Below are 13,852 nucleotides of genomic sequence, written 5' to 3'. Positions count from 1 at the left end.
TTTTTTCTTATTCAAGTAATGAAGTTGATCTTTTCTTCATCATCCAACATTCGGATTTTGCTTCTGTTTTCTTCTTTCAAACACAAATTTTTGTTTTTGATCTTTAGTTATTGATTTAAACTCAACAAATGGTATCAAGAGCCTGTCATCTTTGAGGGCCTTTGTTGTGTGTTGGTTTGTGTTGATTCTTTGAATGATTCGTGTTTGAAAGAAAAACAATAGAAGCTATCTTTGTTGTCTTGTTTAGTTGCTGCAAAAGGATGAGTTTTTCACCACCACCACCACCACTTGTCTTTGCTGGTGAAAACTACAACATTTGGGCTGTGAAAATGAAGACATATTTGTAGGCTCATGATCTGTGGAGTGTTGTTCTAACTGACATAGAGCCACCACCTCTAAGAGCTAATCCAATTATAGCTCAAATCAGGCAGCACAATGAGGACTATGGCAAAAATTATAAGGCTATGTCATGCCTTCAAAATGGAGTTTCAGATGTGATCTTCACTAGAATAATGACTAGTGACACTCCAAAGCAGGCCTGGGGCAGACTCAAGGAAGAGTTTCAGGGGTTAGACAAGACCAGGCAGCAGCAACTGATCAACTTGAGAAGTGACTTCGAGAATCTGAGGATGAAGGAGTCTGAAACCATCAAGCAGTATGATGACAGGATTATGGCCACAGTCAAATTATAAGACTACTTCGAGATGAGTTTAGTGACAAGAGGATAGTTGAAAAGGTCATTACTACTCTACCAAATAAGTATGAGTCAAAAATCTCTTTTTTGGAAGACTCGAGGGACCAATTAGCTATGCCCTTGACAGAGCTGATAAATGCTCTCTATGCATAAGAGCAGAGAAAAGCAAACAGAATGGAAATGTATTATGAAGGAGCTTTTCAGGCTAGGAGTAGAGAAAGCTCAAGTTAGAGCTTAAGCTATAAAGGCAAGAAGCCTTGGAAAGAAAAGAAAGAAAAAGGGAAGAAGGATGTTGCTAAAAAGAAGTTCCCACCATGCACTCATTGCAAAAAGACCAATCACTTGGAAAAATATTGCTGGTACAGGCCTGACATTCAATATAGAAGCTGCAAGCAACTAGGCCACATTGAAAAGGTTTGCAAGAACAAGGCAAAAACACAACCACAACAATAGAATCAAGCTCAAGCTGTTGAGGATGTGCAATCTCAGGAGGAACATGTCTTTACTGCCTATTGATTTGCAAGTTCGAGCAAAGTCAGGAAAAATTAGCTGATTGACAGTGGTTGCACTCATCACATGGCTTCAGATGAAAGTATGTTTAAAGAGCTAGACACCAGCTTTGTCTCCAAAGTCAGAATTGGGAATGGTGAGTTCATCGAGGCCAAAGACAAAGGCAAGGCTGTGATTTGTACTCAGTCAGGTAACAAAACCATCTCAGAAGTTCTTTTTGTACCTGACATTGATCAGAATTTGCTTAGTGTTGGTCAATTGTTGGAAAATGGTTACTCTCTTATTTTAGAAGGAAAGGCTTGTGTGATCAAGGGCTTTTTTGATCATGTGCTGGTGATAGTAGCTGTGCATGATAGATCCTTTATTTTGAATGTGAATCAGTTAGAAGCAAAGGCATATACAGCTTTAGCTGATGAATCATGTTTGTGGCACAAGAGGTTGGGGCATATGAACTATAAGTCACTTGGCTTACTGCATAAGATGAGTCTAGTTGAAGACATATCCAAGATCGAGCCTAGGAATGATGTTTGTGAAGTTTGTCAACTTGGCAAGCAGAAAAAACTGCATTTTCCTGTTAATAAAGCTTGGAGAGCTCAAGAAAGACTCCAACTGGTTCATACTGACATTTGTGGACCCAAGAAAACTTCTTCCTTGAATGATAGCATGTATTTTTCATTATTCATTGATGATTGCACCAGATTTTGTTAGGTGAGCTTTTTGAAACAAAAGTTAGATGTGGCTGACTTCTTCTGCAAGTTCAAGGCATTGGCTGAGAATCAAGCCAGTTACAAGTTAAAGGTTTTGAGGTCAGATAATGGGACTGAGTATGTGTCTCAAAAGTTCCAGAAGATTTGTGATGAAGCTGGAATTTAACACCAATTAACCACCATCTACACACCACATCAGAATGGTGTTTGTGAAAGAAGGAACATGACTGTTCTCGATATGGCCAGGTGTCTGTTGTTTGAAGGCAAAATGTTAAACATTTTTTAGGCTGAGGTGGTAAATACCTCTGTGCATTTGCTAAACAGGCTGCCAACTAATGTAGTCAAAGGCAAAACACCATTTGAAGCTTGATTTGGACACAAGCCAACTGTCTCACACTTGAAAGTGTTTGGCTGCATATGCACTGGTGCCAGTTGAGAAGAAAACTAAGCTAGAGAAGAAGTCCATGCCTGGAGTCTTTGTTGGCTACAGCAGTGTGAAAAAAGGGTATAGGGTCTTTGATCCATCTATTAAGAGGATCGTTGTGAGCAGAGATGTGAAATTCAATGAAGGGAGCTGTTAAAAATGGGATAGAAATGATGCAAGCTTGTCTGAGCAAGACCAGCATGATTTTGACTTACAACATGCTAAGATTGAAGCTGATGCAAAGGATGATTATAATGATGCACTTGTCAGAGGCACTAGAACCTTAATGAACATCTATGAAAGATGTGGTATGACCATTGTCGAGCCTTCCTGCTTTGATGAGGCTGCAAAGGAGGGCTGCTAGAAAGAAGCAACGGAAACTGAAATGAAGATGATCCACAAAAATGGCACATAAGAGCTAGTTGATAGCCCAACAAACAGGAAAGTTATTGGTGTAAAATGGGTGTTCAGGACCATGAACAACGTAGATGGGTCACTGAATAAGCACAAAGCTAGGCTGGTTGTAAAGGGGTACAGTCAGCAGCATGGCATCAATTACTCTGAATCCTTTGCACCAGTTGCAAGGTTAGATACCATAAGGCTGTTGTTTGCCTTAGCTACTCAGAAGCAGTGGAAAGTGCACCAGCTGGACGTTAAATCAGCTTTTCTAAATGGATTTCTCAAGGAAGAGATCTTTGTTGAGCAACTCAATGGATTCAAGGTTCCTGGTGAAGAACACAAGGTCTACAAGCTCAAGAAGGCCTTGTATGGTCTAAAACAGGCTCCAAGGGCCTAGTATGACAGGATTGATGCCTACTTGTCAAGGCTGGGGTTCGAGAAGAGCATCAGTAAGCCTACACTCTATGTGAAGAAGGCTGAGAAAGAAACCTTGCTGATTGTGTCTTCGTATGTAGATGATCTATTGGTTACTGGTTGTAGGGGTAAGTTGATTGAAGAATTCAAGAAAAGGATGCAAGATGCTTTCGAGATGACTGATTTAGGGTTGATGACCTACTTCCTTGGTATGGAAGCCAGCAAGCTTTTACATTGAAGGTTCTAAGCAAGTTTCGCATGACAAATTGCAAGCTTTCTAGCACTCCTACGGCACTAGGAGAAAAACTCTCAAGCAACAGAAGTCTGGTTGGTTGCCTACTTTACCTGCCAACAACAAGGCTAGACATCATGTATGCAGTTAGCCTTCTATCGAGGTTCATGCATTGCTGCAATGTAGCTCGTCTTAAAGCTGCTAAAAGAGTCTTGAGGTATGTCAAAGGGACCTTAAGCTATGGAGTGAAGTTTGAGAGAACTAAGGAGCTGAAGCTGGTTGGCTATTCAGACAGTGACTGGGCTGGCTCAGCTGATGATATAAAGAACACACCGAGCTACTTCTTCACTCTAGGTTCAGGATATTTTTGTTGGAGCTTTAAGAAACAACAAACAGTGGCTCAATCCATTGCAGATATAGAGTATATTGCAGCTGCTACTGCTGTTAATCAAGCCATTTTGTGTTGGGAAGCTTTTGTGTAACTTGAATGCTGATCAAGAGGAAGCAACAGAGACAAAGTGGATAATCAATCAACTATTGCTATTGCCAAGAATCCTGTTTTTCATGGCAAAACCAAGCATTTCAAGATTAAGTATCATTTTGTAAGGGAAGCAAAATTGTCAAAGGAAGTCGACTTAATTCATTGCTGCTCGGAGGTTCAGCTTGCAGACATTCTGACCAAGCCACTAGCTGCTACAAGATTCAAGTATTTGAAGAAGAAAATTGGAGTCTGCTGCTTGTAGCCAAGGAGGAGTGTTGAAAGGTGGCAACACAGTAGCGGCATGCAAGTGACCAAGCAACACAACAACAGCATCCAAATGTCCATGGTGTAATTCGGTTGTAGAGCTTTTGTAATAGTTGACTTTTGCTAGTTTGGTAGTAATCCTTTTTTTGTTTGTTCGGCTAAGGATTAATCATCTACTTAGCTGATTTAGTGGTCATTTAGGTTGTCTTTAAGCTGATTTAATAGCTTGGATACTTGCACAAGCAAGTTTTGTTTTTTACTAATGTAATTGAACTACTTATGTATATAGCTTTTTTGCTTATTCAAGTAATGAAGTTGATCTTTTCTTCATCATCCAACATCCGGATTTTGCTTCTGTTTTCATCTTTCAAACACAAATTTTTGTTTTTGATCTTTAGTTATTGATTTAAACTCAACACTTCTGAGTTTCAATTGCAGGGATAAGCAAGGAAAGAACTATTACTAACAACATGTTTATGGAAACTGTGGAGATTTGCATAATCTTTGTTCTAATTAAAGCTATCTCCTTTTGATCATAAGACAAGAGAGATCAACCATGTAAATCTGTGCAAACAGGTGGTTGGAAGAAGTGACAGTGAAAGGAAAATTGTCGTACCTTCTTTTTGCCGATCGACCGAGGGTAATGGGGGTGGTGGAAACTCAGCTCCGGCTTCAAAAAAGGGATCTGTTTCGAACCTCAAGTTACAGCTAGGACTAAGAACCCGGCATCCCCTCTGCTTAAGGCAACACTGCCGAATCCCGTCAGTTGCCGCCTTATCAAGACAATGATTGCAGTCTCCCTCAGACAAATCAGGAGTGCACTGCACTAGAGCGTATAATGTTTCCGAAGCGCTGAGCGACAAGTTACCTGCTGCGTATTTAAGAAGAGCACCCCCTGCTGCTGCTTTATTACGCAGGTCACTCAACAACTGTCCAAGTATGAGCTGAAAGTACTCATTAGCCGTAGATTGTATATTAAGTAGACATAATTGAGGATTAATTTCCAACTTCTCGGAGAGGTTTGTGTTCGAGTACCGTAACGTGCAATTCTCAGACCATCCGATGGCTTCTTTGTTGTTAGGACAATCCAGCTTGACCCTTGATATAGTTTCTTTTAAACAACCAGTGCAAACATCTAGCTTAACATCTGCTCTGCAAAGTGCCATGGCGTTGACTTCGCCAACTTTCTTGCTGTAAAATCCGTAATTCGATTTCGTAATAGAGGTGATCTGTTTGAAGATGGTATTGAGGTTACGCTCGTAATCACTATTGGCGGTGTAGTTGCCGATGTTGTTTGCACAAGAATGCAGGAAATAAGGGTCGAAGGAAATGGCAAGAGTAACGAGGAATGTAAATGTTAAACCTGAAAACAAGAAGTGAAACAGTACTGTTCTTGAAATTTTCTTTGCCATTTTCTCTAGGGAATTCACTTACAAATTAAACGTTTAATTGGTCTACTGTTGCCATTTTCTCTAGGGAATTCACTATTGCCATTTTCTTTTGTAACAGTACTGTTGTTGAAGGTGACTGTATTTTGTTGTCTGGTTCTAACAATACGAAGATGATAAAGGAGTTTTGTTGTGTAAATTGGTCTACAAGGAGAGTTGGGTCCGCAATGAATGGATGGGACGGACGAGACCATGTTAAGGTCAATGAAAGCAGGCCATTGACTTGGTTGCCTGGTTACCTAATACATGACATGTATCCAAGGACTGTAATATGCAAGTCTGCAAGTAATCTAGTTTTAAAGCTTTTACATGATTTCAATTGGGATTAAATTAGGATTTTGAATTATTTGGGTTTGAGGTACTGGCATTTTAGGTTAGGTTACTATGAGTTCGGATTATTTTGAGTTTTGATCTCTTTAGATTCTCGTAAATTTAAATTACTTGTTCGAATCATTTTAAGTTTGAATCGATTTGATATGTGTCGTTCAAAATAATTTAATCTAAATTGTTAACTTTTTTTTAAGTAATAAAACCGGATTAAGTTAGATTAGAAGATAGAATTATAATGGGTGGACACTAAATAATATTCAATGTGACAGTTGGCCACATGACATGTATATAGGGACTGTATGCAAGCCTGCAAAGTAATCTAATTCGCACTTGAATTGAGTTTTACTAGAGGATCTGTCAGGTTCAATTCCGTCGAGATGGTTTGAAGTCAGATAAATTTGCATCGTGTGAATTTGAGTTCTATAAATTGTAGATTATTTCGATTAGCATCAATTTACGAATGTTTAGGTCACTTTGTGATTGAGTTATTAGAGTTTAAAGTTTCCTTTTTAAATTTAGATAACTTCAAGTTTTGATGTTTTAGGTTATTGGAATATTTAGTTCAGCAAAATCTAATTCAATTGTGAAAGTATTTGAAATTTTGTCAGTTGATACAATATTTAGAATTATCCATAAGAGGATAAGTGTGTTTTAGCACGCTCAAATCCACGTCCTCCTGCACTGACAACAATGCCAATTGAGCTAAGACTTAATCATATTGTCATAATGTTATACCATGTCATTTTATTATTTCCACATATTACTCATTAAAAATCTTGTTATAATGTATTAACAACAAGGGGTGTAGCTAGGAATTCTTTTAGGGGCTGGAATTATATTTTAATTTTTAATAGTCTATATCTTTATATTTTTTAAGGATTAAATTAAAATTTTATCATTTTTAGGTGGACAAAGTGTAATTTTACCTTTACTAGTTTAAAATTTTAAAATTTTTTAAAATGCATAAATAGACAATTTTTCATTTTAAGGGAGGGTCGGGGTATGCCAGCCATCCTAGATACGCCACTGTTAACAACCATAATTTGGGTTAGGATTGAAATTTTAAAGTTTAAAAAGTATATGGCCAATTGGAAAATATGAATCAAATCTACAACTATACACATAGTACAAGATTATTAATTGAATTTAACAAAATGTATTTAACTGCTATAATTTGAGCTAGAAATAAAATTTTAAAATTCAAAAATATAGAAACTAAAATTAATTAATTTGAACCATATAAATCACATCTATAATTTTTACATTTTTAGTCTTCAAGGCTTAAATTATTTAGTAATAAAAATATGTTTTGCAAATGAAAAAATCCCTCTTATTACTCCTGTTTAATGTGCGACTTTTTTACTCTTATGCCTACATTTTTATTTATAATAGTAGTCTACAAGGAAGAAGTGTTGGGTACGCAATGAATGGATAGGATGAAAGTGAAAGATAAAATAATATTCGAGGTGGCAGTTGGCTACATGGCTGCGTCCGGGATGGTAAAAGCACTGCACTCTGCATTTTGACTTTGATTTTTGAACATGTATACAAGACTGTAGTATACACATGTAATCTAATCATTTAATATTTGAATTCCATCTGACTTTGATTTGAGTGGTTTAATATTTAAATCATTTAATATTTAATAATTATAGCTTCAGACCCTTAAAATCTAAAATTACTCCTTACAAATTTTAAATTAATAAAGGTAAATTTGTATTTTGACCTCCTTAAAATTATAAAAATTCAATTTAATCTTTTAAAAGTTATAAAGATATAGACTATAAAAAAATTAAAATTTCATCCGGCTTCCCTGACTTCAGATTAAGTAAATTTAAGTTAGATTTCAAAAGTAGTTTGAGTTTGAATTAATTTGAATTCATGTTGATATAAATTTAAATTATTCATTTTAATGATCAAATGCGATATTTATATTTTGAAATAAATTACTTAAAATTTTGAATTTGAGTAAAACACAAACAAGATATAAACGTGTGTTAGACGATTTTAAAAGTCTTGGTCTTAGGGGAGGGGGTGTTTTTATTTTAAGTAAATTGTCGAGTTTTGTCATTCAATTTTTACTATATTTTCATTTTGGTAGGTCAGTCACATTATATTTACACTTTTATTTTATTCACTCAACTTTTAAATAGTTTTTATTTTGGTTACCTAAAATAATATTTTTTTAAAGTAATTGATCGGAGTAAAAAATAAAATAAAAATTAAAGTGAAAAAAGAAGGTATAAATTAAAATAATATATATTTATACTGTACTGTCTAAATTTCTTCTCTTTTTTTAATATTAAAAATTCAAATTTCAAAACATCAAAATCAATTATATAAATTATTGCCTATAAAATTTAAAATTTTATTTTATATTTTCAAATTAAAATAAAATCAAATAACTCAGGTTTAATAATTGTCTATGAAACTTAAATTTCTTTTAATTATATGATATTGAATAATATTCTATGCTAAGCTAAAAGTAGAGAAAAATCCTTAAAATTAATTAAATTATTAAATATGAGTTAAGTATTTTTCTTTACTTTTAGTTTAGTAGGAAAGATTTTAAATTATACAATTAAAAAAATTAAGTTTCGTAGACAATTATTAAATATGAGTTATTTGAGTTGATTTCGTTAAGGATAATTTAAAAATATAAAATAAAATTTTAAAATTTAGAAGGATATTATATTAATTAATTTCAATATTATAGTAACAAATCAATTGATATTATTATATTTTAAAATTTAAAATTTAAAATTTCAAGATTGAAAAAGAATATATTTTTTGGAAATAGGATAAACATTTATTGTATTATTTTAGTTTTTACCACCTTTTTACTTTAATCCTTAATTTTTCTACCTATATCAAGAATTAAAATTTATTTTTAGTGACCAAAATGAAAGTGACTTAGAAATTATGTGACCAAGATAAAAGTGTAAACATAATATGAACATGATTTAGCATGTACAGTCAATTACCATTAAAAATTTAACGTGACTAAAATGAAAATGTAAACTAAAAATCGAGTAATCATCTAAGTAATAAACCATTTTACTTTTTGTTATTAATTGATGCAGATGCCAATCAAGTTTGTGGAAAATAAAAAGATGGGTAGAATGTTGGTTTTTGGCGTGTTTGTCCCACATGGAAAAGCGGACTCAACTCCCCTATATAAAAAGGCATTAAGCCTTTAATCATCTCAAGCTTTGTTCTTCAATCTCTTTTGTATACTTGGAAAAGATTTTAATTAATGTTTTCATTATCTTATAATTTATTTTTGCGATAATTAACTTCGTAAATTAACTCAATAGTTATCTGTTGGGTAAAATGGCTATAATTTTAATTTAGTAATGTTCATATATATTTTTTGGTTGAAAAATGGATTTAGTACATGAAACAACCTACTTGCATTGAACTGTCAATATCCTCCTTCAGAAGCTTTTGTACAGTGAGGGTGGATTAACGAGTACAATTGATTGATTCATTTTACCTCCTGTTATTTTTACCAAGTAATTAGCAACTTTATTACTTTTCCTCAAGATATGTTTGAAGCTTAACTTACCGGTTTCTATTAAATTAGTCAGACTTCTATCATATTAGTGTTTGTTGCAAAACCATTCTTAATAATATTAATAATAGAGTATTATTATTTTCCACCTCAACCTGTCTGAAACGCTCATAATTTGATATTTATGTTTAGCATTGAAGTTGTAGCTGTGCGGGAAATTAGTCGGTACAGCTAATTACAGGATACAAAACATTTTAGAATTGTAGCTTGTAGACAAAACGCTCTTGTTGTTCCTGGTACGGCTAATATCAAGTTTATAAGACTTGGTCTTTGGGTTCTTTTCTTTTCATTAATTGATGGAAAAATCTGAGGGTAGAATTTAAAGACATTTAAAAGGATGAGATATGAATGTGTGTCATTTTTCTTGGTTACCTTTATTGCATATCCAATTTATCAGACTGGCTTGATTTATGGTTCATGACAAATATTGTACTTGATTTGATTTTTAGGTGTTTATTATTCTTTGAAAGTCAAGTTGATTGGTTTCTTTTTATTGGAACCCACCATTGTTTGAAAAGTCAAATGGGGTGGGCACCGAAAGTAGAAAGTAATATTGGTTGGCAAGTTAGGTTAAAAGTTGGCATGGGATAATTGCAATTTTGGTCCCTAATTGTATAGGGACATTGCAAGTTGATCCTTGAACCTCAACTATAAATAGGCCTAACCATTGCTTACTTTCTTCATCCCATAATTGTCATTCTCTACTTAAGGCATTATTCTCTCTCTCTATTTGTAAATTTCACTTGTAATTTTTGGAGTGAAATATATTTGGTAGTGCCCGAGGACGTAGGCAAAATTTGCTGAACCTCGTTAAAATTCTGGTGTTCTTTATTATTTGTTTTGCATATTTTGTGAATGTGATTGTAGTGATTTATTGTGCTATTAAATTACGATAGAGGGATATTCTGGCTAGGAAAGACTTGGTATTTAAGTGATCTTCGTGATCTACCTCTCTTTCCTGAGAATTGAACTTAGTATGATTTTTCAGTACAATAATTTTACTCTTTCACACGCTTCCGCGCAACAATTGGTACCAGAGCCAGGTTCGTACTTGGGGAATACGACCGTTTACGGTACTATTCACGTATACGGCACTATTTATGTATACAGTACTATTTACGTATACGGCACTATTCACGTATACGGTACTGTTCACGTATACAGTAGTTGGGATTGAGGAGAAAAATGGCAGCAGCATCGTCATCAGCAAGGACTACTGTGACAAATGCAAAATTTGAAGTAGAGAAATTTGACGGTACTAATAATTTTGGTATGTGGCAATGTGAGATCCTGGATGTCTTATGTCAGCAAGAGCTAGATATAGCCCTTGAAGAAAAACCTGACAAGATGGATGACAAGGAGTGGGCCAAGATCAATAGACAGGCGTGTGGTACAATCCGCCTATGTTTGGCCAAAGAGCAGAAGTACTCTGTCATGAGGGAGACATCAGCGAAGAAGTTATGGGATACACTGGAAGAAAAGTTTCTAACGAAAAGTCTTGAAAATAGGCTTTATATGAAAAAGAAACTTTATCGATTCACGTATGCACCCGGTATGTCGATGAATGACCATGTGAACTCATTCAATAAAATTTTAGCAGACTTGCTAAATTTGGATGAGAAATTTGAAGATGAAGACAAGGCATTATTGTTGTTGAATTCCCTTCCTGATGAATATGATCATCTTACCACCACATTGCTTCATGGGAAGGACACGATCACATTTGATGCAATCTGTAGTGCGTTGTATAGATCTGAGACTCGAAAGAAAGATAAAAGAGATCACAGAGATACAACCGCAGAAGTCTTAACAGTAAGAGGTCATTCACACAGTAGCAAATCTGGTAGAAGGGGAAAGTCCAAAGGGAGACCCGCCAAAGATGAATATGCCTTTTGCCGTGAAAAAGGGTATTGGAAAAAGAATTGTCCTAAGCTACAAAAGGGCAAGGCTATTTCTAATGCATGTGTAGCGGAGCATGATGAGGAGTCAGACTTTAGCTTGGTTGGCATGGCAATGGCATGTCAAACGGATGAGTGGATTTTGGATTCAGGATGTACTTACCATATGTGTCCTAATAAGGACTGGTTTTCTAGTCTTAAAGAGCTAGAAGGTGGAATTGTTCTTATGGGCAATGATAGTGCTTGTAAGACAATGGGAGTGGGTACAGTCCAATTGAAGAATCACGACGGCTCAATCCAAGTCTTGACAGACGTTCGCTACGTACCTAGCCTGAAGAAAAATCTCATCTCATTAGGTGCCCTAGAATCTAAAGGGCTCACAATTACTTTGAGAGATGGATTACTAAAAGTAGTAGCTGGGCAACTGACGGTGATGAAAGGCACAAGAAGAAATAACTTGTATTTTTTAAATGGAAGTACAGTTATTGGATCAACATCAACAGTTTCTACAAAAGATGTAGATTCAGAGGCTACCAGATTATGGCATATGCGATTGGGACATGCTGGTGAAAAAGCTTTGCAGACATTGGTGAAGCAAGGCTTATTGAAAGGTGCAAATTCTTGCAAAATGGAATTCTGTGAACATTGTGTTCTGGGCAAGCAGAAGAGGGTAAAATTTGGTCCAGCAATTCACAATACGAAAGGAATTCTAGACTACGTTCACAGTGATGTGTGGGGACCTACCAAAGTAGCTTCTTTGGGAGGTATGCACTATTTTGTTACTTTTGTCGATGATTATTCAAGAAAAGTATGGGTGTATCTAATGAAAAGAAAAAGTGAAGTTTTGGATGCATTTCTGAAATGAAAGAAGATGGTGGAGACTCAGACTGGTCGAATGGTCAAACGGCTTCGATCAGATAATGGTACTGAGTACAAAAACGATCCATTTCTACAAGTATGCCAAGATGAGGGCATTGTGCGACACTTCACTGTTCGGGATACACCACAGCAAAATGGGGTGGCAGAACGAATGAATCGAACTATACTGGAGAAAGTTCGATGTATGTTGTCCAATGCTGGATTGGGCAAAGAATTTTGGGCTGAGGCAGTTACATATGCGTGCCATCTAATTAACCGTTTGCCATCAGCTGCAATAAATGGAAAAACTCCTATAGAGATGTGGACTGGTAAATCTGCTACTGATTATGATTCTTTGCATGTATTTGGTTCCACTGCATATTATCATGTAAAAGAATCTAAGTTAGACCCAAGAGCAAAGAAAGCATTATTCTTGGGTATAACTGATGGAGTAAAAGGATATCGTCTCTGGTGTCCTGATGCAAGGAAGATTGTTTTCAGTAGAGATGTGACTTTTGATGAATCAACCATGTTGAAGTACAAGGATTCACAAAAGGATGACAAAACCAGTAGTACTTTGCAGCAGGTGGAGCTTGAAAAGGTTAACGATGATCCAGCTAATATTGAAGGGACAAATGATGAAGAGGTTCCTACCCAAGAACCTCTACAGCAACAAGATTCAATTGCATATAGAAGGCCAAGAAGAGAGATTCGTAAGCCTGCTCGCTTTGATGATATAGTGGCCTATGCACTTCCAATTACAGATGATGATGTTCCTTCTACTTACACAGAAGTAATAAGTAACCCTGATGGTGTAAAGTGGAAGCAAGCAATGAATGAAGAAATGCAGTCTCTTCATAAAAATAAGACCTGGGAGTTGGTGACACTACCCAAGGGAAAGAAGGCAATTGGATGCAAATGGGTATATGCAAAGAAGGAAGGATTTCCTGATAAAAATGAAATTCGATACAAGGCTAGATTAGTAGCAAAGGGTTACGCTCAGAAAGAAGGAATAGACTACAATGAAGTGTTTTCTCCAGTTGTGAAGCATTCGTCTATTCGGATTTTGCTAGCCTTGGTTGCGCAATATGATCTTGAACTAGTTCAGCTTGATGTGAAGACCGCGTTTTTACACGGTGATTTGGAAGAGGAAATCTATATGACTCAGCCAGATGGATTCAAGGTTGCTGGAAAAGAAAATTGGGTTTGCAAACTGAAAAAGTCGCTTTATGGATTGAAGCAATCTCCGAGGCAGTGGTACAAGCGATTTGATCAGTTCATGAAAGGGCAAAGGTACACAAGAAGTAAATTTGATCATTGCGTGTATTTTCAGAAGCTACAAGAAGGAACTTTCATATACTTGCTCTTATATGTTGATGATATGCTAATAGCATCTAAGAGCAAAGTTGAGATTGAAAGATTGAAGACTCAACTCAATCTCGAGTTTGAGATGAAAGATCTAGGAGAAGCTAAAAGATTCTCGGCATGGAAATATGGAGAGATAGAGCTCATGATAGAGTTAGCTTGTCTCAGAAGCAGTATTTGAAAAAGGTACTACAGCAGTTTGGCATGAACGAGCAGACAAAACCTGTAAGTACCCCGTTGGCTTCTCATTTCAA

At 35.6% G+C, this 13,852-nt stretch overlaps 1 protein-coding gene across 5 annotated transcripts in view; it reads right to left on the bottom strand.

Annotated features, from left to right (window-relative positions):
- LOC107935352 (cysteine-rich receptor-like protein kinase 10) overlaps positions 1 to 13,852 on the bottom strand; it is a 94,215-nt gene that overhangs the window by 55,681 nt on the left and 24,682 nt on the right. For 2 of the 5 annotated variants that reach the window (XM_041102669.1, XM_016867932.2), the window contains exon 1: positions 4,742 to 5,676. The exons of 2 other annotated variants lie outside the window; for them this stretch is intronic. In XM_041102669.1, coding sequence (XP_040958603.1) covers positions 4,742 to 5,537 — 796 coding nt within the window. In that variant the 5' untranslated portion in view covers positions 5,538 to 5,676. Of the gene's footprint in view, positions 1 to 4,741; positions 5,678 to 13,852 lie in introns of those variants that run through there. One more of the 5 variants, XR_001694199.2, reaches the window with a different exon arrangement.

This window comes from Gossypium hirsutum, chromosome D10, assembly GCF_007990345.1.
Source record: "Gossypium hirsutum isolate 1008001.06 chromosome D10, Gossypium_hirsutum_v2.1, whole genome shotgun sequence".
Classification (NCBI taxonomy): domain Eukaryota; kingdom Viridiplantae; phylum Streptophyta; class Magnoliopsida; order Malvales; family Malvaceae; genus Gossypium; species Gossypium hirsutum.
This window is presented reverse-complemented; position numbering and strand designations above follow the sequence as displayed.